The sequence below is a fragment of the Gavialis gangeticus genome, unplaced genomic scaffold, assembly GCF_001723915.1.
Source record: "Gavialis gangeticus isolate Ggan-Ray unplaced genomic scaffold, GavGan_comp1, whole genome shotgun sequence".
NCBI classification, from domain to species: domain Eukaryota; kingdom Metazoa; phylum Chordata; order Crocodylia; family Gavialidae; genus Gavialis; species Gavialis gangeticus.
In genome coordinates, this window is record NW_017728975.1 from 601889 (window position 1) to 628158 (window position 26270).

The 26270-nt window shown below is 43.7% G+C and overlaps 1 protein-coding gene across 3 annotated transcripts in view; it reads right to left on the bottom strand.

The window, feature by feature from the left end:
* EML6 (echinoderm microtubule associated protein like 6) overlaps positions 1-26270 on the bottom strand; it is a 404089-nt gene that overhangs the window by 34763 nt on the left and 343056 nt on the right. For 2 of the 3 annotated variants that reach the window (XM_019508035.1, XM_019508018.1), the window contains exons 28-32: positions 15609-15617; positions 13668-13746; positions 7407-7536; positions 3755-3853; positions 942-1115 (exon numbers count right to left, since the gene is read on the bottom strand). In XM_019508035.1, coding sequence (XP_019363580.1) covers positions 942-1115; positions 3755-3853; positions 7407-7536; positions 13668-13746; positions 15609-15617 — 491 coding nt within the window. The remainder of the gene's footprint in view (positions 1-941; positions 1116-3754; positions 3854-7406; positions 7537-13667; positions 13747-15608; positions 15618-26270) is intronic. The other variant, XM_019508025.1, reaches the window with a different exon arrangement.

The following is a 26270-nucleotide window of genomic DNA, read 5'->3' on the forward strand; positions in this document are numbered from 1 at the left end:
TGCAGAAGCACCTGAGGATGCTCCTCCCAGAGGCCCCCAGGACTCCAAGTAAGGCTGCCAGGGCTAGCACAGTTGCTAGCCCCAGCCTCTCCTACCTCACCCAGCGCAGCCTGCTGCTCACCAGAGTATGCATGGCATGGGTATTCTCCAGGGACAAGTATCAGCTGCTACTTCTCCCCAGGGAAACACAGGTTCCCACTCATCTGGACATGCCCGCTGGGTTTGTCTTGTGCACACCTGTGACCCCCTTGAAAGGATCTCAGGGCATGGCACCCTGGTTGAGAATCACTGGTTTAGAAGCTGAGTACAGATGCAGAGTATTTTATTTATCTAGATATAAATAATAAAACCATGCCGAAATAAAGCTCTAGGCACCCTAACACAATACAAGAGCATGATGCCACTAGGGTACTGTTTAGCTTCTGGGTCCTGATTGAGGTTAAGTAGGAGATTAATACCAAACTGCTCACTAGGGCAATTCTAGGCATGCACAGAAGTAGAACTGAAGGCAGCTGTGGCATATTAATGTCCGAGAGTGAGCTGCACTTCCAGGATTAGATGGTGGATTACAATTTTGACTTGGGCACTGTAGTTCCACCTAAGTTAGAGTAACCATTAATCCTACTTTCCATTTTAAATACCTGTCTGGGATGTCCTGTCACTTTTGTCCCATTTTTACAAATCTCCCAGCCTGAACCAACAAGATGCCAGGGACAGGTGTCCATCCCCTACATCCCAGCAAGCTCTGCTGAGACCAGAGCTTGGAAACAACTAAGCATGCTCAAGAGCAGGGAGAGGGGGGCCTGTCCCATTTTGAGATTCAAGAAATAAGATCACTGTAACCTAAGTTCTTTCTGGGATCTAGCTCAAAGCCTGGGCAGATGAAGTACATGACCCCACATAGTTTTCTCAAGCTGAAAGCACAAGGATTCTAGATTTACCTTCTTGCCACCTCCACACTGTGATGGTATGCTCTGGATCTACTCCCACTGATACCAGAAGTTTGCCAGTAGCACTGAAGTTAACATAGTTGACCCCTTTGGTATGGAAGCACCGCAGCATAGAAAGAGTCTGCTTATTCATAGCATCCCATATGTGAATAGTAGGAGTTGTACCTAAATGCAAAAAGATAAATTAAAAGAGACTTAATTCCTTTTGTGAGGCCTTCAGTGTTATAAAAGCAGTTTCCAAGAACGGAGCATCAAAACAGACAATTAAAAACATTTTAAGCTTAAGAACCACACTACTTATTGCTGTTTGTGAAATAAGACAAGTTCTAAATGGACAACAATACACTAATGGAGAATCTCATGCAAAATAAATTGTCTGTAGATGTTTCACTTGTATCCGCAATTCACACAGATACAACAAGGTAACATGAAACTTTACATAACTCTGCTGACTAGAACTCACAAACAAAACAACCTTACCTGGAAATTCTGTCATATCACCTGCATTGTGAGAGCAATGGCAAATGAGGAAGCACCAAGGGAAAACAATAGCTGAAATAAGTCATGTTTCTAATGCTGAAGTACTCAACATCAGCACCAGAAGGAAGCACAAAAGTAAAATTTTGAAAATGGATATGAATAAATAAAACCAAAAAAGAAAAAGCAGGAATACTGTTCAACCTTTTGGGTGCACTGTCTTTTATATAACAACAATATTTATTACTTTTCCAAATTAAAAATAAAATTGCATGTAAAACAAATGTTATCCTATGCAGGCCTATTTAGATTTCTTGAATTTTAAACAGAGTCAATACTTGTCTAGATTACTGACCAAACATTATAAACATTGATTTCCTGGGTTCTCATTAAGCACTCAAGGAGGAGGGGAAAAGGGGCTGTCTGCAATAATTGGTTTTTTTCATGATATCTCATCATAGAAAACTTGTTGAGAAAAAAGTCTATGTATTCTATTTCAAGGAATAATTCTGAAAATAACAGATCTTAAATTTCTAAAAGGACTCAATAACTACTGTATTAGGATTCTGACTCAAAAATCTAGCACACACACAGCATTCTGTACTATGTTTGGCTGCCACCCACCCACAGCAGAAATGACTACATTTCAGTTATATCATATGTTGCCAAACTATGACCTCTTTTGAGACCCTCCAGGATTAAATGTGCTCACACAAATATGAATGTATTGTTCTAAAATATTACAATCCTTAATGGGACACTGTGGGTATAGCTGAATGAGACAGAAGCAAATACAGAATGAAAACCATATGGAAATGGACATTTTCTCTATACATTTTAGCCCTAAACATAAGAAGGTATCCACAAAAAATGCCATGGAGGTTTTTTGCCCAACTTTGTTTCCAAAGTGCAAAGTAATCCCTGCTCCTGTCCTGAAATATTTTTCTGCTGAATGTCACCTCGGGATACTTTTATGGGCAAGTCTTCAACTTCTCTAAATGAAGGTTTCTAACAGAAATGTTGACAGAAGCTAAATATTAGCAAGAGTAGCATGTAATATTTTAATAAAAGGATACTGAATAAAGAAGCATTACACAGAAACTAAATAACTCTACTTGGCAGTTTTAAAAAAATAATTTACCCTGTACTAGAATTCTGAACTTGTACTTCAGATAAGGGTAACATGGATTGCCATTCTAGATCCTTGTCTTCAGGTATGGACTAAATATATATCCTCTAATTTGAGTCTGCTCAGAAAGCCAATTCCCATTAGTTTCTATGGGACTTGACAGCACTCAGTAAAAGTGACTACAGGTTTGTTAAAGTGTTGCTATGCTTCTGTTTTCCTGCGCTATTGTGAAGGTTCATTAGCATAGTAGTCATGGACTTCTACTCCCAGTGATAAAAATCAGGGTTGTAAATAAGTTAGTACACCAGTGATTATAGAGTTATGCTGGTTTAATACTGGTTTAATTCAGTGAAAGGAAAACTTGAAAATATATTTCTATTCTGAAGTTGTGGGCAAAGGGTCATGATCATGTAACAGTTACTTGTGACCTGAAGCCATTGGGACTATTTATAGGAGTAAATGGGCATGTCTACATGTGCATTAATGTGCTGTAGGTATTGCGCATTAAGTTTAGTACCTGTAATAACAGGTACTAACTGAATGCACAGTAACCAGCACTACTGCACACCTTTTTTAGTGATGCTAACACATAGTAGACTAATTTTACTGCACTTTAGCGCAATAGCATGGCTTTTGCCATGATGTGCTAATGTGCAGTAGAATTAGTTTACTGTGCATTTAGCAACTTGTGTAGACACATCCACTATGACTCAAATAAGTATGATTTCAGAGTTGAGTCCATTTCTGTGTCATTACTGTTATTTAGATGTCATTGTAATTTTTTTCTGTGCATTTAACTGTTTTTTGCACTGATGTTTTTCATTAAAATGTTCTCCCAGCGTTCAGCAATGCTTTTGCGATACTTCTGAACAGTGCTCTGAGCACAGGAAGTGAGAATGAGATGATCACCAATAAATGAGATTAGTTGGTACAACCTACTAGAGCCTTTGATTTTACCCACTGTTACATGCATGGTATTTCATGGTCTAAAATCTAGTAACTCACAGAGATGACAACGTAGCAGACTTATTGAAATCATAAAAAAATACTGAAAACCGATGATCTCATTAAGGGTGAAAAATAATCTGAGGACAGCAACATTGGTAAAACCAAGATTCTTAAATCAAAAGCCAACAACAAGTCAGTGCCCCGATGATTTTATTTAAGTAGAACTGTGTTAATATGGAAAATCACCTACCAATCTGGCTGGTAGCAACAATATTTTTATATTTTGGATGTTGATTCACAGTCAGGCAGAGAATGTCATCAGTATGCTCCAAGTAGAAACTCTGGCTTCCTAACAAAATGCAAGCAAGTTTTTATTAACAACAGTATTTTACAATAGACTACAATGGAAGTGAAGAATTTTTAAAGTCATCTGTTGCTACACATCATATTCTCAAAGGGAGAATAACAAATTAAAGCAGGGGTTGGCAATGTTTTTGGGCAGAGTGCCAAAAACCCCTGCAACCTGGATTTGGAAGATGTTGGTGTGCCAGGAATGGACAGTGGAGGAGCTGCAAAGGGCCTGATCCTCAGCTTGGCCTGGCTCCATGGTGGCAGTGGCTGCATGCCTGCAACCACAACCCCTTCTCCAGGATGACCACCTTTTTAAAATGTAAAAGTGGGACACACGTCTGTCTCTTCCCCTGCCCCACTTCTGTCAGGAGCATGGCTTCAGCAGAGCTGAGCAGGGGTGGATGCAGGCTGCCCACTGTGGGCTTCTGCTGCCCTTCCCCTGGGAGCCCTGTGGTGGTCATGTGCCCCCTGGCCACCCAGCAGCAGCAAGGGGTATAACTCCACTCTGCTACCATCCCTACTGCTGCCAGGCAGACAGGGGTCACATTGCCACAGTGGCATGGGGTTGTCAGGGGGAGGGCAGCAGGGCAGGGACCCCAAGCCTGCAATAGGTAGCCTGCATCTGCCCCTACCTCACACACATCTGGGGAGGGGGGGCATATGCCCCCCATGCCTCCTTCAGCGGGTGCATGCAGTGTCAGGGAGCTGCCCCATGCTCTGTGCCCCCTGAACAAGCTGCCCGTGGCTCTGTCCTGCTCCATACCCCAGCCCCATGCATTGCCTTGGATGGGCAGTGGCCCAGCCCCTTCCCCACTCTCTCCCTCACCGTGAGGGCCTCAATCTGCCTCCCCACCTCCCCCCTCATAGACTTACCTGCAGGGAGCTGCTCTCCATGCTGCCTGGCTGTATTCCCAGCCATGTGCATGTGGGTGGGCACACATATGCAAGTGGTGCCCCCTGTGTCCCACTCCCAGTAGGCCCAAGCAGCCCCTTGCAGGCTGGAATGCTGCTGGCCTGTACAGGGAAACCTGCTGTTTCCTGTGGATCCTTGAATGATGCTGCAAATCTGGGACAAGTGTAGTCCTGGAGTCATGCAGCCTGGGACTGGGACTTGAGGTTCCCATTCTGGGACTATCCCACCCAATTCGGGATGGGCGGTCATCCTACGCTTCTCTGCCATGCACCTTGAGGCATGCGTGCAGCTGCCACCTGCCACCAAGCCCAGACTGCAGGCAGCTGTAGGCTGGCTGCACTGGGGTCTAGAGCCCCAACTGGGCTCGTGACTAACAGCAGCTGCACATGCACTTTGGTGAACACAGCTGGGAAGGGGCCAGGGTTGTTCTGCCCCCATTCCCTTCCCCACTGTGTGCCCCAAGATGCATGTGCAGCTACCGCTGGCCATGGAGTTGTGCTGGAGCTTCAGACCCCAGAGTAGCTGCTTGCAGCCTTCCTGCTGTGAGCAGCCTGGGGTCTGTGGTAGTGGCAGCTGCATGTGTGCCTTGGGACACATGATGGGGAAGGGGCTGGGGTTGCATGAGTGCAGCCACTACTGCCATGGAGCCGGGCTGGGGCTCTGGACACTGGTGTATTGGTGGAAGCTTCCAAGCTGCCTGCATAGGGCTTGCAGCATCCCGACTGCTTGCTGTGAGCAGCCCAGGTTCTGTGGCTGGCAGCAGCTACATGGAGCCTAGGCTGGGCAAAATAGTATCATGTGCCATGCTCTCACACACGTTGTGGGTTGCCAGCCCCCGATTTAAAGGATTTATTTTGCTCTCATTTATATGGAACAAAGCAAATTTGCAGTAAATAGCACATGGTTTTAAAATTACTATATAAAAAAAGCTGTTTGTTCATTTTCAGGAGTCTCAATAAGGGCCAAAAAGAACCTCTAGCTGCCATCTCGCTGAACCTACACAGGAAGGGGACAGTCCAGGCCACCTGCCTAATGAAAAAAAACCTGTAGAAAGGAACCAGGGGCTGCATCCAGATGAGCATAGAAGTGTGGTACAGGAAGAGGAGTGCCCTACCTTGCAGTGCGGTGGGGAGGGAGGTTCAAAAAAGCCATGGCAAAAAAAAGCAAGGTGGCACATGTGGCATCAGCATGCGCCACCCAAAACTGAAGCCTGGCCAGCCAGAGCCATGCTCCGGCTGCCAGCCAGGCTCCCAGCTGCAGGAGTGCCACAGTTGCAGCTCCCTGAGGCTCCCAGGACCCACAATTGCTGGCCCCACCTCCCCTACCCCACCCAGGGTAACCTGCTGCATGCCCAAGTGCATGTGGCATGGATATTCCCTGGGGACAAGTAGCAGTGGTACAAGGTATGCCACTGCTACTTGTCTCTGGGGAAGCAGATGGCCATGCTCATCTGGTTAAGTTCAAATTGTACCCCTCTGAAGAAGGGGCCAAAGCATGAGAAATTGGAGGATTCTTCCCAATCCACTGGTCACATTAGGTAGGGCATTCCCACAGCTATGAAAGCATGATGGCTCTGCTGCTTCTCCTTTCTTTGGCAGCAAGATCCTTCACATGTCCTACTGCCATAAGTTTGTTCCCAATAGGTCACTGGTGGCCAACCTTTTTGGAAAGTATGCCAGAAGCTGAACCCTGCACCCTCTCTGAGTGCCACTCCTTTGCCCTACTCAATCTGCTGCTCTGCTTTCTGCTTCCTGCCCTATCTGCCATTGTCCTCCCAGCTCCAGCCTTGATCTGCCACATGCCATACACAGAGGCTGCCTGTGACGTGTGTGGCATGTATGCCATGGTTTTGCCACCCCTGCCGTAGGTAATCAATAGCAACTAAAGAATAGGGCTGAGAGGAAATAAATGCAGCTGAAAGCCATATTAACTCCCAGCTGTGTTTCTTCAGGGAAATCTAGGGAACGTGGAGGTTGAAGGTGTAGTCAAGTACAGCCTAACTTGTTCTTGCTGTTCTGTTTCTTTTTTCTTACACTCTTCATGAAATACTCTACACACATGTATAGCACCAATATGATCTCCTTTCCTGAGATTTAAAATGAAACAATTGATCTTGGCTGCTCTGAAAGGTCCTTCTTAGGCACATTGGACCTACTGCACAGTAGCAAAGGCACATAGTTTTTTTGTGATGCTTAATGTGCAATAGATGAATTCTACTGTGCATTAGCATGGTTTTTGGCGTGATGTGTTAATGGGCAGTAGAATTAGTGTACTTGGGAACTGCTCAGCCCAGGTTCTTAGTTTTTTCTTTCCAGAGAGCCATTCATCTATCTTTTATTCATGGTGCTTTTCAACAAAACAGCTGTGGAAGTTAAGTTGGAAGATCTGATTTGCATCTCTGAGTGGGAGATACCCTTGGTTACCAGAACAGGATGGCTCCAAAGGAGAACTTGGCAACCCTATTATAATTACTATAGAGCACAGAGACAGCTATAGGTTCTTTTACATGCTCGCATGGATTCTCTACCAGGATACAAAAAAGAAAAAGGGTGTCAGAGGGTGACAAAATTATGAATTATGAGGTTGTCTTGGCCATGCAGTTTTTTTTAGTCCGAAGTATTGTTTCATCTTGAATTACCCGTGGAAAGATTTTGAACTATGCCTGCTGCAGCTGTGTGGAAAATAATATCAGCACCATCATTGAGGTAATGAAGGTTGTTACGACAGTCAAATCCTCTGTATCCAAAAACATGGTCTAAAGCCAGCTCCTAGTTAAGTAAAACAAGAAAAAAAAAGATGGTGGAATAAAAGAATAAGTGAGACAATTGCAAAGTTCAGATATAAAGCAAAGTGTTAAAGTAATTAAGCAAGAAATATTCTGCCAAAGCAAATGAATAATTATACAATAATTAGTAAAGTATTCCTACTCCTCTCCTAGTTTACAGAGGCATGACATTCTCATGCATCATCTACACTGCTACAATTCACTGAAGCACTGAATTTATTTTCCAATTTCCTGAATAAACCGAAAGCAATACATTCTTGCTTCCTCAAGGTCCACGCGAAGTAGATTCAAGGTCAACAAAGGTGATTATATTTCTCATACTAGTCAAAGAGATTGCAATCAATATGTGTGAACTTAATTACTTTACTGAAAGTTTCTTCTGGATGACATACAAATCGAAATGCTTCACAGATAGGGAAGTAATCTGTTGCTAATAAACTGTCATCAAATGTACCAAAATAAAAAAATAATTTATTTAAAAAATCTGTTTTAAAGTATGGAAAATTCTATTCTTTAAACAGGGAAAATACAGGTTTTAAGCAAGTTTATAAGTAAAACATTAGTTAGAATTGTAATTAGAGTTGACAATCATAATCAATTCCCAGGAAAATTTTCTCCATAAGAGAGAAATTTTAGAGATGTAGAGATGCTTTTTAGGTGGCTGTTCAGTGAGTTCTCATAGCTCAGAATGCAGACCTAATGAACATGGCCCTGACCCTTAAATAGCAGTTTACTTTGTAAAACTTGCCTGCAAATGGCATTGCTAGGTGACCATGATGTCACTGCACAAGTAGTGTATAAGTCCTGCATGCATTTTTTTGAACTGTCTAAAATTTCAGAAAAAAATGTGCAGCCCATAACACTCTCTCTCTTCCTCTCTCTCTCTATATATACACACTCATATATAGGCATGTACCAAAGAATGATTTCTGACTTCACAGTATTTGGTTCTTTGAGAGGCTGCAGCCAGTGTGAAGCTGACTACTGAGTCACATTTACCTCATGAGCAGGAGCTCACATTATTTTGAACAGCTATGGCAGTCAGAACATGCCCTGATCTGTGCCGCCATGTGCTCCCACATGTGGTTATAAAAAGACATAGTGGCTATGACCGCCCTAAATTTCTTCACATATAAATTCTGCAGGTCACAGAATCCACATTGCCTAAAATAACTCAAGGAACCACCCTTCCTGTAGGGTAAGTTACCATACTGTCTTCTTAGAGTATGTATAAGTGGAGATCCCATTGATGGGGATTATCTTCTTTGGAAGCATAGGAACAAGGAGTATTAGCTGCATCAATAAAAGGAAATTCTTCCCCCAACTCTGTCACTGGGTCTAGCAGCGCAGTTCAGGTATGATACTTTATGAATGTAAAGGGATTATTTGATGTAGAAGATTTGAGATACCAACATGTTTCAGAAATGGGCTGAAGAAATTATCTGGGCCTTGGTAGAGTGAGCCTTGATAGTTGGTAAGGGGAAGAACGCCTGCCAGAGAGGAGTGTATGTTATTCATTTTGACAGCCTTTGGGAGGAAACAGTTTTGCCTTTAGAGAGGCCATCTATACTTATGGATAGACATGGAAAAAGTTGGAAAGATTTAATCCTGTTAGTGAAGTACCACATAACATGTGATATATCCAAAGTATTTCTTTTCCTCACGTGTAAAGTGACTGAGGTGAAATTCACCTACTCTTCTGAAGATGAACTTTGCATAAAGTCTCAGTATCACTTTGTCATTGTAGAACAAAATGTCTGGGGTTTGCACCACAAGTATCTGCAGCAAGCTCACTCTACTGGCCCATGTGGCAGCCACCAGAAAGACCTTTCAAGCTGTGAGAGGAGAGAAGACTAAGAGAGACAGTATCAGATGCTACAGCTGTGTTGCTAACAGATGGATCTTGATCAAACTGAAGTAGAATCCAGAACGTTTCGACCACAGTAAGTAGCCCAGAAACACTGGTATCATGTTTTGTGCCATGGCCACCCACATAGGAAAAATCTTTTCCTTTTGGAGGACAGCAATTCCTGATATGTTGCCGTTGCCTGCCTTCAGCTAAGACATCCTGAATATGTGAGAAGATTCCCTCAGTCTCTCCACAGTACACATTCAGGAAGTATCCAGGCTGTTAGTTTCAGTAGCACATTTGTCCCTGGTTTGGTGACAAGAGCCTGACTGGGGTCACACAGACCTATGTTGCAAGTCTGTCAGCCATACCCGTCTCTGTTAGCGCGCAGAAGATCAACAATAAGCCTGGTCTGGTCTCTACTCTGGAGATTAGAGGAATCAGTAGGAAGGCATAAATCAGACCTTGAACCCAGTGCAGAAGACTGGCAGTAGGGATCCACGCTTATGCACCCACTGGGACTGATGTGTGGACATGTGGCACTGTCTCAGGTGTTAAATCATCTTTGGATGTGTCTCCCCAAAACTGTACCCTCAGGGATGCACCTACATAGTGACCAGTCATGACTGGTGACACCATCTACTAAGGAAATCCACCAAATTGTTGCTGGTACCTGGTAGTATTAGGGCTAATAGGCAAAGAGCAAGTACTTCCTTGCTTTTATATACAGTACAGTACCAAGGTGTTGTTTGTCAGTATTTGTACTACAAAATGCCATCGGACATAGGTTTGGTGACATACATCCTGCAGGCTGGATCTGGCATGCGGAGCCATTAGATCTGGCCCATGGAGCAGGGGGTGTCAGTGGCATGTTAGCAGCAAGGGGCTCTGGCTGTGCTCCACGGGTGGGGTCGGTTTATCTGCACCTGCACCAGGGCTCAGTGGCAAGGAGCTGCACCAGGACTGGATGGCAGGGGGCTTCACCCATGCTGCAGCCCAGCAGGGAGGAGCTGTGCCTGTGCTGTAATGGGGTGGAGAGGAGCTGAGCCCATGCTGCATCTGCAGGGGCAGGGAGAAGTGGCAAGGTGGCAGGGGCCAGGTTGGACCACTGGGTTGCCTGGAAGCCAAGCCAGGTTGTTCCAGCCTGTGGCTCTACAGTGTTGCTGGCTGTTGCCAAAGGACATCACATATATACACCAGTTTGAGTTCATGGATATTTACATGTAGCCTCATGTCCTCTAGGGACAATGTCCTTATATTATCAGGTGATCTGAGTGGGCACCCTCATCCTGTTCTGGATATTTCTGTGACTGACTCTCTGGATGGCAATAGGATTTTCAATGGTACTACTTTCTAGTGGTTGTTGGAGATGATCAGTACCCTGAAGGCATGAGACAGAATTAGAACTATCTGCTCAGCTGATGATTCACTGGAGCAAGCCAGAGTTACCAGGGAAATCTGGCAAGTGGCATCATACATATACACAGAGATATATGGCTGAATAACATGATGAAGCTGTCCTGAGGTAAATATACGCTTGCTGCTATGGGGCATTTATACACGTGCTCCAGGAGTGGGAGGGGTGGAGGGCACTTTAATTAGAGTGGCTTTGCGAGCCGCTCTAACTAAAGTGCCTGGAGCGTCTTGTGTATCAGTGTCCCTGTGCTTAAAAATGGTGGCAGGGTTGCTTTAACTAAAGCTCGCTCAACAAGCTTTAGTTAAAAGTGCCCCCACTGCCATTTTTAAATGCAGGAATGGTAATGCGCGAGATGCTGGAGTCTGCTGAAGTGCGGAAATTACCATGCTCCAACAGACTTGATTAATTGAGCCTGCTCCGATGCACTGTAATTACAGCTTTGCGGCTCATGTGTAGGTGTCCACGGGGTGTATCCTGCCTTCTGTGAACTCTAGTGTCTGAGATGGCATCAACTGACTTCTCATGGTTCTTCAAGAAGTGCAGGTGGGTGAACATAGACAGGATGTTACTGAGGCTTGTTATAATTTCTGATAAACAGAGATCCAGGCTTGCCATTTGCTGTAGAAAAACATGGATATTCTCCTTTAAAGGAGAAAAACCCAGGAAACCCTTGCAGGCTGGCAGAGTTCCAGCCTGCAAGGTGCCGCTTGGGGCTGGGGGGAGTGGGACACAGGGGGCACCATGTGCATGTGCACATGCACACATGAATGAGGCAGCCAGGCAGCAGTGGAGAGCAGCTCCTGCAGCTCCTTCCAGGTAAGTCTATGTGGGTGGAGGAGGACACGTGATGCATCTGGGGGGTGCAGGGAGGATACAGGCAATGTGTCGGTGGGACAGCAGGGGCACATGCGATGCATCGGGGGGCGGGGGAGCACAGGCAAGGCATTGGGGGTGCTGGGACGGCATGTGTTCACCTAGATTTTTGTGCCCACTATGGGGTGTAGGGATGCAGCCGAGCCAGACCAGCTCCAGGCAGGAGCTGCCTCTGTGGCCCAGTGGCTGGGACCCAGCCACTAAGGTGAGGTGCAGTGGCTGTAGTGGTGGCAGTGTGGAGTTGTGAGCCCTGGGGATGCCTCACCTTGGTAGCCATGGCAGTGTGGTGCTCCCTTCTGTGATGGGTCTCACCTGCTGGGCCATGGAGGCAGCTCCTGCCTGGAGCTGGTCCAGCCCAGCTGCATTTCCACACCCCACTGAAGGTGCAGAAATTTAGGGGGGCACATGCCCCCCCAATGTGTTGCCTGTGCTCCCCCCTCCACATGTCACCTGTGCCCACACCCCTCCTTCCCCACACACCCATTGACTTCCTCACAAACTGGGGGGCTGGGGCTTGGCGGTGGGGCCAGTGGGTCAGGTGTAAGGGGCACTAGCAGGGAGAGGGTGCTGTGGCTTGGGAATGAGGGGATCAGCAGGGCCAGGGGGATGTGTATCAGGAGGAGCAATGGCATGGGCAGGCGCATGGCACCAGCATATCAGGGCTGCTTAGTGCCACAAAGCAGCATGGGGGACAGCTGCAGCTGGACTCGTGTCCTGGTGAGTGAAGGCAGGGGAGGGGGAGCTCTGATTTTCCACGATAAAAAAACTAAAATAAAACACCAAAATATATAGGTATTTAGAATCTATTTTATTATAACATTTGAGGAACTGGAAGACTTCCAAATTGCTTTAAAATTGTAAATATATCAATAAAACATTGTGTTCAACTGATACCTATGTATACACTGGTGTTTCATTTTAACTGCAAAAAACATGGATTTGGGGGGTTTTAATCAGAGAATTTGGGATTTTTAAAGAGTGAAAACTAGGAATCCTGATAATGACTCTCATGGCCAAATATGGAATCATTCATCGCCACTTACAGCACTAGTGTGTGTAGATGAAATGAGCGGCATGTATTCATGACACTTTCAAGTGGGTTAAATGCTTTTGCACCGCTTTAATAGTGTCAGTGTTTGCATGCGTCAGTGGCATATTGTGCAGTAATTCCAGCTGCTGTAGCAAATTTGGCGGCATAATGTGCCTTAAATGACTTGGGGCACAGCAAAATAAACTCCTCCTCCGAGTTTTAGTTTGCTGCCCCTACAGCTGCGGAGCAAATCACTGGGTTCTGTGCAGCTCAGGGACTCTGCAGGAAGCCCTGCAGGCAGCCTGGCAGCAGCCGGGGAAGGCAGGCTCTGCCCAAGATCTTTTTTTTTTTTTTTTATCCCCTGGAGCCTGCCTGCCTGAGCTGCACGGGGGCTCAGTGCTTCCCTCCGTGGCTCCGATGCCCCTCAGGACAGCCTGAGTCAGGTGCTTGCTTGCAGGTGTCTGCTGCCTGTGGGGAGGGCCCTGCCACTGCCATGGAGGGAAGCACCAGAGCCCCACACCGGCAGCCCAGGGACTGCTCTGCCTGCTGGTAGCTTGCCCTCCCATTCCCTGCCACCAGAGAGGCAGGTAAGTTCAGGTGTGTGCGCAACATGGGGGTTTATAGAGCCCTAAATTGAAGCAGTGTTTTTAAAAACCCACTGCTTCAATTTAGGGCCTCCGTTTAATCTACACACACCCATTGGTTACCATTTGCTCTTCCTAAGTTTTGCCCTAGTTCCGTTTTGTGGTCCTGAAGGAGTGTGCCAAGGAAAGGAAATGTCTTTTCCTACATGAAAAAACTATTACTTGACAAATAATGCCTGATACTTCATGAAAGAGAATGCATTGTACCTTTAAACTATAGGGAGATTTTACCTACCAAACATTAATATCAAAGCAAATTTCAAAATGAATAAATAAAAAACAAAAAATCCTTAAGCCTGACCTCAACCAGTTTCTTTTTTTTGTTGATATTATTCTTTTGCAGTTTTTCAGGTTGAGGAGCAGCTCTGCTAACTGGTGGCCTGAAACAATACATTGAAAACAAAAAGAAGACAATCAATATATTTCAATGCAAAAGAAAATGTTCGAAACTATCCAATATGTTTGTGTTCAAACAGAAGAATGGGAAGTATAGCTAGCAAGGTTTAGCACCTGCTGTCTCCAGGATTTTATAGCAAATGCACTGAACCTGGATCCATTCTGGTGTAGAGAGTAGAAACATTACTGAAGAATGCCACTGATGAGAATGAATGGCAGAACAGACAGTGCTGGGACAAATTCTTTTAAACTCACACCAGCCTGAATCCAGAGTAACTCCTTGAAAATGATATACATTTGGCCTTCTGCATTACCATCAGACTATCTTTAGAAGTGAAGTGGAAGCTTTCTGAATAGCCAGCAGCTGGCCTTCCCCCAAGATGAGAAAGAGAGAGAGAGAGGGAAAAGAGATCACTGGTTTTAAAGGAACCCCACTGCAGAATCCCAACTACTTTCTTGATCTTAAAACAAGATCTTTCCCTTGCGTTCAAGGAGATTTGGATCAGGCTTTAATTATGGCAAAAAAGCAACAGTTTCAGGTATGACTCATTATTCACTGGTGTGAATTTAACAGAGATTAATGCCTAAAAAGTACATTGCTATAATTACAGTCACAAAAAGCAACTAAAACATGAATGTAGAACACAGACTGAAACAGAATTTTATTCACAAGCATGCTTTTTAACTACAGATAACCTTTACTGCTGTGAGAGAGCAAAATGGAAGCAAGCTGTAATTAGCTAAGGAAAAATGTTTCTGTGATTACAAGCAGAGCAGTGATTAAGGGGATATTTGGCTGATCCTTCAAAGTGGTAGAGTAACCCCTGAGGGGACTGCATCCAGGGAGAAGTCAAGGGCACTTAGTCTATCTAAAAGTTGTTTGCTGACTTGCAAGATCAACCCCATACTGAACAGTCTCATTTTCAGATATAATTTTGTTACTCTAAGGCCAATGATTCCCACCTCCTGCAGCCTCCTTTACTTCTCATTAAAAATAGAGGTGGACCAAATTCTACTCTGTTTCAGTAACATAGGATCCAGCTCTCCCTGTCAGAGGGTAAGTGCAGGAATTATGTTGTGTTGAAAGATAAGGGTGTGTACAATAGAACAGATTGTATCAAATGCCAGCTCTGAAATATCATATGAAAGGAACCCTGGCTGGTGTAAATATATTAGAAATTACATGTCATACCACAAGTGTAGATGCTGGAGATTAAGCATTAGAGAATAGTACAGTTCTTTAAGCAAGAACAGCCAGTACATGGCCCTGATTTACTTAAGTAGTACTTGAATGGGGCAAAGGCTGACAGCCATTTGAGAGCAAAAAGCATACAAATGTTTTCTCTAATCATCAGCTACTGAAAACAAACCAGATAACCTGAATAAAATGTGTGTGCTATGGAAGTTAGTCCCTGTTGAAAAGGAAGAGCCTGGACATTTATACCCACCACCCCCCTCCCAAATGCCTGTGGTACTTGCACTGTAATCCTGAAATGCAAGTACTATTAATCCTCACTTGGCAACACTTCATTTCTGATACAAGCAGTAAATGGTATCTTGTTTCTTGCAGAAGGAACTAACCACCTTTTATTTAATACATCTGCATTGCTTTTTCTGTGATAATCATTTTTGTGGGGGCTTTACAGGTGGTGCTTTCCAAAGGATATTGTTAGTGTATTTATGACAACAGTATGCAGTACAAGAAGTTTAAATTCTAAAAGGACAGGAGAAAGCTGAAAGCAAATACACAAAGAAGCTCACTAATCAAACACAGAGTAAGCTCACGAAGCACCAGCAAAATATATTAGCAGGTGGTCTTGTGACATTAAAAGAGTGAAAGAATTACCTTGATCCCCTTGTAAGCAGCAAATAAAGCCAAGTAAGAAACTTAGTACACGTTAGAGGAGTATTTCTGACCATTCTATTCGTGCACAAGCATTTTTAGAGCTGACCAGTCATTCCTGAGTGTCACAAACCATGCTATTCCAGCATGCCAGCAAGAACTAAAACAGAAATTAAAGAGTGCACCAGTCTACGAATTCAGAAAGGTCATACCCTGGCATCACTGGGTAAACTCTGCACTAAAGCTCCTACAGGATAGGGAGACAAAAGGAAGCTATATCAATGCTTCCCACTTACTCTGTGCTGAACTGAAAATATGCTGCTGTGTACTTTGATAATTTCAGTGTGCCTTATAGAAACTGTAATTCTTGGAAACATAACAGCAGCTTTGTGAATGCTGTTGAAAGTTTCACAGAAATGGATGGTTGTTTTCCGGTCTGGTTCAGCTCATAATTTAGCCTAGCAATTTCTGCTATTTGTTGGTAGGACAACTTGTGTACTGGAGACAGTCTATATTTTTGTGGGTTTTTTTTCCTCTCATGAAAACAAGGTACCTTTATTTTCTCTGAAACTGTTTAATTAAAGCATGTTATATAATCATCAATTATAATTGAATCAATTAATGGTACAATAACCACCAGAAAATAGATGGGAGGAATGTGATTATGAAACTTCACTCCCTTCCAAAGTAACAACATTAAGTGAAGCTAGAACATTTTGCAAAGGTCACTGTGAACCCAGAACTAATATGAAGCTTTGGAATCAGCAGTTCCAAACAGAGTCAGTTGCTTTCTTGTATGTTTCCTGCTCTTTTTTCTGTTTTAGTGTAATTTTAAAATAAATTTATTTTACATTTCTTCACCTAAAATGTCTATTAAAGTTTATGACAAAAGCAAGCCAAGATCTGTGATGAAAGTGAGGACACTACTACTATGACATGATCAGGAAATAATTACTAGATAGTAAACACAAGATTAAATTTGAAAATACACACACACACATATTTTATATATATCTGTACACAGTTCACATGTACACAAATACTGTGTGTATTTATATATACATATACATGTATATATATACACACATATATGCATTCAGTGCTTTATCTTCACATTATTCAGAAAATAAATGTAAAAGTAAAGCAGCATCAAATTCATTTTCATTTTTAACAAGCCTGTGATTATAGCTAATTTGGTTTGAAACGTATGATGGTAGTGTAAAGGATGACAAATTTGCACGGTAGCAAATTATATATCTATTTACCCTTTGTGACCTGGGTAATTTATACCATACATAGAATCCTGTGCTTTTTGTTTGTATGGTGTTAATACTTACTTGACAATTCCCTGCCTCCAAAGGAAAGCAAGTTAAAACATAATACAAGTATTAACGGTTTCTTTCCAGTAATTTTAAAGAAATGTGTGCAAGTCAAGTCAAGGGAAGGATGAGTTCCAAAAAAGTTCAGACACACACACATACTAGGGGCATGAATTTTGCAGACATCCTGAGTCTCACAGATTCTATCTCTGTTAGAAATTATGAGACTGATTCTGCTCTTTTACCAGTTTTTCAGGTATTATGTACCTGTTCACTTCAATAGTCTTACTTTAAGATTTACATCTACATGAATTGAGGATAAAATCAGGCCCATTTTCTCTCTGGCTGACTGTGACAGTGGGAAAAGGTAAGTGCTACTTCACTCCCTCCCATCAGCTAACCAGTGGAGTGGCCAAGCATTGAGGAGGTGACTAAATCATGGGGAAGCTGCAGTGGCAGCATTGGGACAGAACAGAAACAACAGCAAGGGCAAGAGCTGAAGGGGGGATTTGGAAGAGGGGGCCATTCTGAGGAAGAAAAGGGAGTGATTTAAAGAGCAAGTGCATTGGGTTTGAGAGAAAAGGGCACAGGCTTTTGAAGGGAGGAAAAAAGAGACCTGATACTGCAGAGAAAAAGAGAGGGGATTGTTTTGCAGGAAAGCAAAGGAGTGGAAAGGGCAGGTCATAAAGAGAACTAGGATAAGCTCTCAGGGACAGGGATTATCTCTTTGTCTGTGTTTGTATAGCACACAGCATAGTCTGGTTGTGATTAGTGCCTTTGGGTGCAACCATAATAAACATGATAATGATAATCCTGGGAGCAGAACTGAGTCCTCAAAAAAAGTCCTTAGGAGAAATGAAGCAGTTGGCAATGAAAAAGAAATAAAGAAAGAGCCCTGGCAGCTAAAAGAAAGACAGAATGCGAGGTGCTGGATGTAAAACTGAAAACGAAGGTGTGCTGAGTGGCTGGCTGCCAAGCTGGCAAGAGAGAACCTATTCTGAGACTATAATGAGCATATACTCCTGGAGGGGGAAGAAGAGGCTGAGAGCCTCAGAACCTGGGAAATCTCCCTGCAGGAGTCAAAAATCTGAGATTTAGGAACATGTTCCTTTGGTAAAGGATATTAGCATGGTTTTAAAAAGTAACTTTCCCTGGGTGTTGGGGAAGGACCTGTCATGGTTTTCCAAATGGTTTAAAAATGTGTTACAAAAGATCCAGAACTTCTAAAAAATCTTTTAAAGATTTTGTAAAATGTAAAACACCTTTAGGTTCTCCCATCCTAGCATACACATGGGTGCATAGTCTATACAAACTTTCTTGCTAGTACTATGACATGATGTGGATATAAGACAGTAGGAAAAAAAGGTTTATTTGACACTACTAAAATCCTGCTCTGTAATGATCAATGAGTCACTGCAAAATTTAAACAAAACAGAAGGAAAACATCAATTGTAAACTATGCTCTTTAAAAATATTATATCAGTGCAACAAAGCAATTAACATTCCTGTAATATTCTGTATTATTTTACATGTATGCTGATGCACTCTTTAAAAAAAGACAAGATACTGCAGAATGCATGGTGATCATAGCCATTTTCATATTTTTAACAGGGGAAACTTCACTGCATTCCCATGTCATTCTAATTCAATCCCCAAACATAAACAAGCAGAAAAGTGGATTAATAAGAACTATAATCACTTCTGAATGGGCTCTAAAGACCTTACTTTTAAACTAGCTGACTGTCCTAAACATCCTATGAATTTGTTCTTCTAAACTGCTTGACTGCTGCAAGTCCTCGGTGTAACTATTGCACAAAACTTTGGTCCTTCCAACATAAAGGGATGCACAAATAAGGCAAGTTGGAAGTTCCCATCACATGTCTGTTAGCTGAAGCAAGCAAAACACTGTATGTATATGTAGCAGTTCTTTGTTGCACTGCCTTTTGTGAACAATTTAAGTTGCTGACTTTGAGCTAAAAAGCTCGAATTGACAATTAGGGAGAAAACTCTCTCCCCATATACTATCAAGCAATTGCAATTAGCAGAGTCACTCAAACCAGAGGTCCCAGATCAAAGTGACTAGGGTTGGTAGTTGAAAAATCTTACTGGAAACTCCTCATCTCTGGAATTCTCTTTCCTAGACAGTAACACGCTCAGCAAGGTTTTCTTTCCCTAGGCTTATCTCAAGAGTTGAGAGGCTGCTTAATTGAGGAGGGCATGTCTTTCCCATTTATTGCCTGAATTTAATATATGCATTCTGAGCATTTGGTAACATGGCCCTTCTTATAAATAAAAATATTCAGTCAAGAATTCATGGAGAAAATTTGGGATAAAGGTAACTGTACAGTCAGTGAACCCATTAGCCTTTCACCTCTGCCTACCTGGATTCAAGCCATGTCATAAATGACATCTCTTTGAAGCTCTGGACTCTAGTCCACATATTAAAAACAAAACTCAAAGCAGCTGACAGTTCCTGAGCAATGCTGGAGCAGAAAGTAATCTTCCAGTTAGGATGGAGAAAAGTTGGTGGTAATTCATATGCTGTGAGAGTCTGCATTTTTGTGCACACTAAGCTTTTTCACAAACAAACAAACAAAGAAAAAAACACTCGAGGGCCAGCCATGAGGTCTAGTGAGAAAACTGAGTCCTCTCCTACTGAGGAAGTAAGTTTGGTCCTGAATTCAACAGGCTGGCAAGGACTGGAAACACCTTGATCATAATGACTTTAGATTAGAACTTTAGGTGGACAAGTAGGCTAGGGATAGAAGTTACACATAAAATGGTTTAAGTCACCAGAAACAGGTTTAAACCTGTAACAGAACAGAAGCTCAGTGCACATAAACCAGTTGGTTTAAGATAAACCTGGTTGAATGTAGTATCAGACTGAACTGATCTGGGTCAAACCAGTTTATGAAACTTCTGTCTCAGACCCCTTCCTGGTTCAAGTTAAATCACAGTCCCCCAGCATCTCTGCATGCTTTGCACCCCTGGGTTGGGCTATACTGTCTGCTCCAGCAGAGAAGGGTTGGGTGGGGTTGGGGCGGGGGGAGGCAGGGAATGCCCCCTACAGGCAAACCCCAGCTGGGGTCTGGGGCCAGGGAGGGGAGTTCAACTTCCCTTAGCCCGAGTACAGAGCTGCCCTGCCCTGCTAAACTTACTGCTGGCTGCGACTGTGGACTACAAATCCCAGAGGTACCTGGAAGCAGGAAGAGGAAATGATGAGCAACCCTGCAGAGTCTTGCTGTTGTGATTCTGGGCTGCAAATCCCAGACCTTGAGGACAGCAGGAAGAGGACACGAACATGCAACCCATGCTGTCTATATGCTAGACAGCTGTGCTTTAGTGCCCCCTGGCTTCTGGCCTGAGCCACTACAGGTATGTGGCTGCATTTCCTGAATCAAAAGTGAATTTCTGTCCAGTAGTTTCTCAGTTTAACCTCTGCAGCTTAGACTAACCTGCAAAGACCGAATTGATTCAGCCTCAGGCTTTTTGACTGTCTGTATTTTGCCCTAGGGTTGAAGCAGTGATCTACCAACTATACATAGAATAGGTCAGCTTCCCATGAAGCTGCAAAAAGCATAACAAAGGAATATCCCAGGAGCCACTGCTCAGCTCCAGCAAACAACTTTCTTTTAAAAATTCTCATTGTGCTATTTCTTCCTCTCCAGACATGGTTTTCTCTATATATGTTTTGAATTGTCTCTACAAATTCACATGTGCAAATAGGGATTCATATTCAAAACCAGCCTTTCAAATTCACCACATAATTGTGCATACAAAATTTGAATAATCAAATTGTGTAAGCAAGAGTCTCTTTAATTTCACTTAAAAAATTGTGATCACAATTTTGGAGGCTTCCTTGAAATCTCAGCCTATCTCATAATAAATAATAATAAAAAAATAACCATCTCATAATAAAAGAACAAACAATATCTGGAGAGAAAATTCTCTTCTTATACATCCTACAAGAGCATCTGATAACAAGTGATACACAATATGACACAGTTGGGATAGGTGACCTTATAGCAAGCAAGACAGGCTAGTAGGGTACAAAGCAGAATACTAGCCAAACATGCTAATACTGCTCTTTGGTTTTCCACACATTCAACTTGCTTATAAGGATTCTCCATCACTGTGTTTATTACTGGAGATATTAGTTCACGTTGAGTCATGCAAGTCAAATTAATAGATGCTGCAAACACTGGGTATCTGTCAGGTGTTAGTAGAATGCAAAATGCAGACATAATTGTGCCCCCCATATTAGTATCATAAAACATAATATTAGACAATAGGATCATTGTGTTTCTTGTCATTTAAATTTTAGCTTTTTCAGTTAAAAATGGTCCAGATTCAACAATGAAGTCTTTTCTCATAAGATACAATTCCGTCACGTTTTCCTGAGTAATATGTAGTATGGCTTACAATGGTCCTGGATTGTCCGGGACAGGCCCACCACTGACCAAGTGGTCCCGTGGTGTGGGAGCACTGCTCTTTGGGCTCCCACACCGCGAGACTGTTCCTGTGGCACCTCTGATTGGCACCCCACTTCTACACGATGTATGTAGAGCAGGGAGCAGAATGCCGATCAGAGGAGCAAGAAAGGAAGAGAAAAGAAATAAGGAGAGGAAAGAAGACAGACATGGAAGGGAGGGGGTGAAGAAAAACAAGGTGGGGAAGAGGAGAGAGAAACAACAACAATCAATTAATTCACTTAACTAAATGTACCTGACTAATACAACTGCAAAGACATTTTAAAAACTTTCCCCACAGACCCAGCTTTGCAATGATTGTTACACACTTCAGGTTGCAAAGGCTGATAAGGGGTTTCGGCTTCTAATTTCCCACTGCTGGAGTCAGCTAGAGGCTATAGTGTCTGCTTAGTCCCATGTCATGACTCATCTTAAATCCTGTAGTTTAAAATATGTAGAGGGTTTCTACTTTCCTCAGCATTATTTACAGAATCATTAATTTTCTATTACAAAACTAAAGGAATTAAGAAAGACACATATGCTAAGAGAGCTCTCACTTCCTTTCCTAAGGGAACACCTTAGGGCTAGGGACAGAAGTTGCACATAAACCAGTTCAAGTGATCAGAAACTGGTTTAAACCTGTAACAGAACAGAAGCTTTGTGCACATAAACCAGTTTCAAAATGGCTGAAACTGGTTTAAGATAAACCTGGCTGAATGCAGTATCAGACTTAAGTGATTCCAGTCAAACCAGTTCATGAAACTTCTGTTCCAGACCCCTTCCTGGTTTAAATTAAATCACAGTCCCCCAGCACGCTTTCCAGCCCTGGGCTGGGCTGTGCTATCTGCTCTAGCAGAGAAGGGTTGGTGGGGGAGGCAAACCCTGGCTGGGGTCTGGGGCCAGGGAGTACAGAGCTGCCCTGCCCTGCCCAACTTACTGTTGGCTGCAACTGTGGACTACAAATCCCAGAGGCACCTAGAAGCAGGAAGAGGAAGTGATAAGCAACCCTGCAGGGTCCTGCTGTTATGATTCTGGACTGCAAATCCCAGAGACCTCAGGGGCAGCAGGAAGAGGAACTGAACATACAGCCTATGCTGGCTACATGCCAGAGAGCTGTGGGCTAGCACCCCCCAGCTTCTGGCCTGAGCCACTGTGGGCATGTGGCTGTACTGCTTGAATCAAAAGTAAATGTCTGCCCAACTGTTTCTCAGTTTAATCTCTGCAGTTTAGACTAACCTGAAGAGATTGAATTTCTTCAGCCTCGGGCTTTTTGACTGTCTGTACTTAGCCTAGATGCTCACAAGTCATTGCTTTTCCCTATATGCATGGAAATCCTACTTCTACATATTCCCTCTTGCTTAGAGTTCCAGTATTTTGCAGTCTTTCAGTATCTTACTTATTTGAAAAGCTAATGTAGCACAGGAGGCTTTCCCTGTGTCTTTCTGAGCTTTGATATGTGGTAGGCAAAGACCAGAGTAACAGCAACAATGGACCTCAAAATCACTGCTCACTAGGGACATTTTAGGTACCACACCAACCCTCTCTGCACAGCCTTTTTCCTATGGTGCAGAGGAGCAAGACCTGCTAAGCCCCTCACTACTGACATAGAGAGAGTGATCATGGAATAATCCTGCTTTCCCAGTTCCTTGCCTGAACAAAGAGGCTGGTACTGGCATCTCCCTTCAGAGACAGAGGCATCATCTGTGGTTCCCTTCTTTTGTCTGCAGAAATGAGGAAGGATGAAGATCTCTGTATGATGGGGTGAGGGAGGCAGATGAGGCATTTGAAGGCTGGAAACTTCCTGCCCCACCAAGGACACCATGGAAGATACTTGTGCCAGCCAGCCTGACTCACTCTTGTTGAAGCAGTTTCTGAGGTTGGAGGAGAGCTGCACCATTTAAGCCAACAGGTCTTAAGGTCACATTTTAATAATTCCTTGGCATTCACCAATAGCCAATGCATCAATTTCATCCCAGTTCATCAAAGCCTTAGTGTGCTTGATGATAATGCACTACTGTGACCATTCCAACACAAGCAGAGCTTTGGCTAGATTATATTTATGCGTATCCACTTCATTCTTGGTGAGAAATCTACTATATCTCCTATTCCTAATAGAAGCTACTCTGGGGCTCTTCCTACCAATTGTATGAGCAGTAACAGATCAGATTTTTGACTCAGCAACAGGGCAAGAATACTTGACTTCTCTGCTCACTTCATTTGTAACAACTATTGTTATACTAATGCACTTAAACCTGATTTCAGTGTCAACACTGACAGCCCCTGATGTTTGTCCACCAAATGTTTTGGAATCCAGGTATACGGGCCTACATCTTAGCTTTAGTGGATAAATATCAGCCCTGCTGTCAGGAGCACAGTCTTCATTACTGGCTTCAAAGAAGCAGGTAAATAAACATGCTCCAGAAACCTTGACCCATCCACCTCTGACATCTTTGGCCATCAAGCCTGTAAACTGTGACAACCAGCTTTAAGACTGGATAACATCTGCTGAGATTTCAGGCATGAGTATTGCACTAAATTATGATCAGTAGCTTTGGAGATTTCATAATTACCAGGGATCCTGGTTTTCTCTGATAAAAAAAAATCCCCAATTTTTGGATAAGCCCCCTCCTGCCCCCCTCCCTCCAGAGTCCAGTGGAGGGAGTTTATTTCACTGCTTGCCCTGAATACGGAGCAAGCAGCGGCAGCCAGTGTGGGCAGACCCAACTGCAATGCCTTGGAGGCAGAGGGGGGAATAACTCTGCTCTCTGCCTGCCACCTAAGGGGCCCTGCTGGCCAGCGTCTGGCCCCACACCTGCCCAGCTGCTGGAGAGGTGAGGGGGGTGACTGTGATGGAGGCAGCAGCCCTTGTCATGGTTACCCAGAGCGCAAGCCCCTTTCTGCTGGGAGGGTGGGGAGAGGCTGCACTGCAGGGCGTGGAAAGCCGCTATGGACAACAGCGCTGGGAGGGGGGGTCTGGAGGGCTCTGCTCCGCCCCTCCCGGGCCCCCATGCTGTCTGCCACAGCTCTGCCCGCCCTGTAGCAAGGCCCCCCTGCTGGGAAGGGGCTTGTGCCCCCCAACATTATGACAGGGGCTACTGCCTTCATCAATAGCCCTGCCTCCTTCTGTTGCAGTGACCAGGTGAGGAGGTGGCCAGATGCTGGCCAGTAGGGCCCCTTGGGGGTGGGGGCAGGGATGGGGTTATTCCCCCTGCCTCCAGCATCCAGTAGAGGGGGCTTGTTCCACTGCTTGCACCAAGCAGGGAGCGAGTGGCGGTGGCAGTCGGGGCAGGCAGACCCAGCTGAGGCTCCCTGGGGGCTGTGGAGGTAGAGGGGGGAATGATCCCCCTCCCTGCTCCCTTTGCCTAAGGGGCTACGCTGGCTCACAGCTGCAGCAATGAAGGTGGAGTGCCCAGCAGCCCCAACTCGAGTCCTTGCTGGTGCGACAGGGAGGGGGGATCTAAACCCCTCTCTGGCCAGTTCAGCCCTGACTGGTCATACCCCCCTAGCACAGCTTCCCTACAGCTGAGGGTGCGCTCTAGCACCCCCCAGCCCCTGGCCTGATCAACTGCAGGCATGTGCCCACTGTTTCTCAGTCCACAAGGAATGTCTGTCCTGTTACAAAATCGTTCAACCTAGGCAGGTTCGACTGACCTGCAAAGGTTGAATCATGTCATGCATCATGTATTCTGTACCTGAATAATACATGCATAATGCTGACTTAGGTCTGTCCTTCCACAATAATTAAAACTTTACATTTGTACCAATCTCAGAATGCACAGTAGGTATTGTTATATGCTTTTTACATGGCTAAGATTTTATATGACTATGAAAGAAAGTGAAGATGACAGCTGGGAAAGAAGGGAAAAATAATGAGGGCCCCACATTTTATTTTTAAGAAACACACTAACCTTCAGACTCCATATCCCTGTTCCAAAAATTCTAAGTGACAGAAAAGCAGGGTCAAATGCTCAAGCTGAAGAGACTCAAGTTGGGTGCCTTTATCTTTATTTAGTTATTTAAATATATTACCTGATTTTTGAGATAATGACGGCAATTTTTAAGTTCCTACTTTTTTATTATGGATTTTGAAGTGGATTAATGAGTTCCTCATGTATGGCAGGTAAATAATAATGATCCTCTGACATCTTGATCCATGAAAGCATCCTTCTTAAAGCAGGTTGCTTAAGTATGTTTAACTTTATATATGCCAGGAAATGGTCACTTGAAATGCTGAATAGGGATAGACTCAGGTATAAGTTAAGTGCTTTCCAAGCTCAGGGCCTAAGATAGGAATGTGATGCTTTTAAGGGAATCTGTTAGATCCACCATCCTACTCCTTAAAACAGTAACAACAACAAAAATATCTGAATACTATACTACACACACAGGAAAATTGAGATAAAAATATAGGCCGGGATACTTGACTCTGTCTTGTGCTCAAAATGCTAGAGGACAAAAAGACAGACCAATAAGAAATTAGATTAATTAATCTCTTATAATTTCCAACAATATTATACATAACCTAATTCAATGGATAGGTTTGATGCATTTGCAATTAATGGAGATATTCTGCATAATTTATAAGCTCTTTATGGTTCTTTATTTGGATCTTCCTGATATTTGCAAAAGCAGTGATTAAATTTGCTCTATTTTATATTTGCTTGCAAGAATTACAGTAAAAACATAAAACTATGAAGGCAATTTTTTACAGTTAGGGTGGCCAAAATCTGGAACCAGTCTCCCAGGGAAGTGGTCCTTGCCCCTACCTTGGGCAAATTCAAGAGGAGGTTGGATGATCACTTGTCTGGGGTCTTGTGAACCCAGCATTCATTCCTGCCTGTGGCGGGGGTCAGGCTAGATGATCTGTTCAGGTCCCT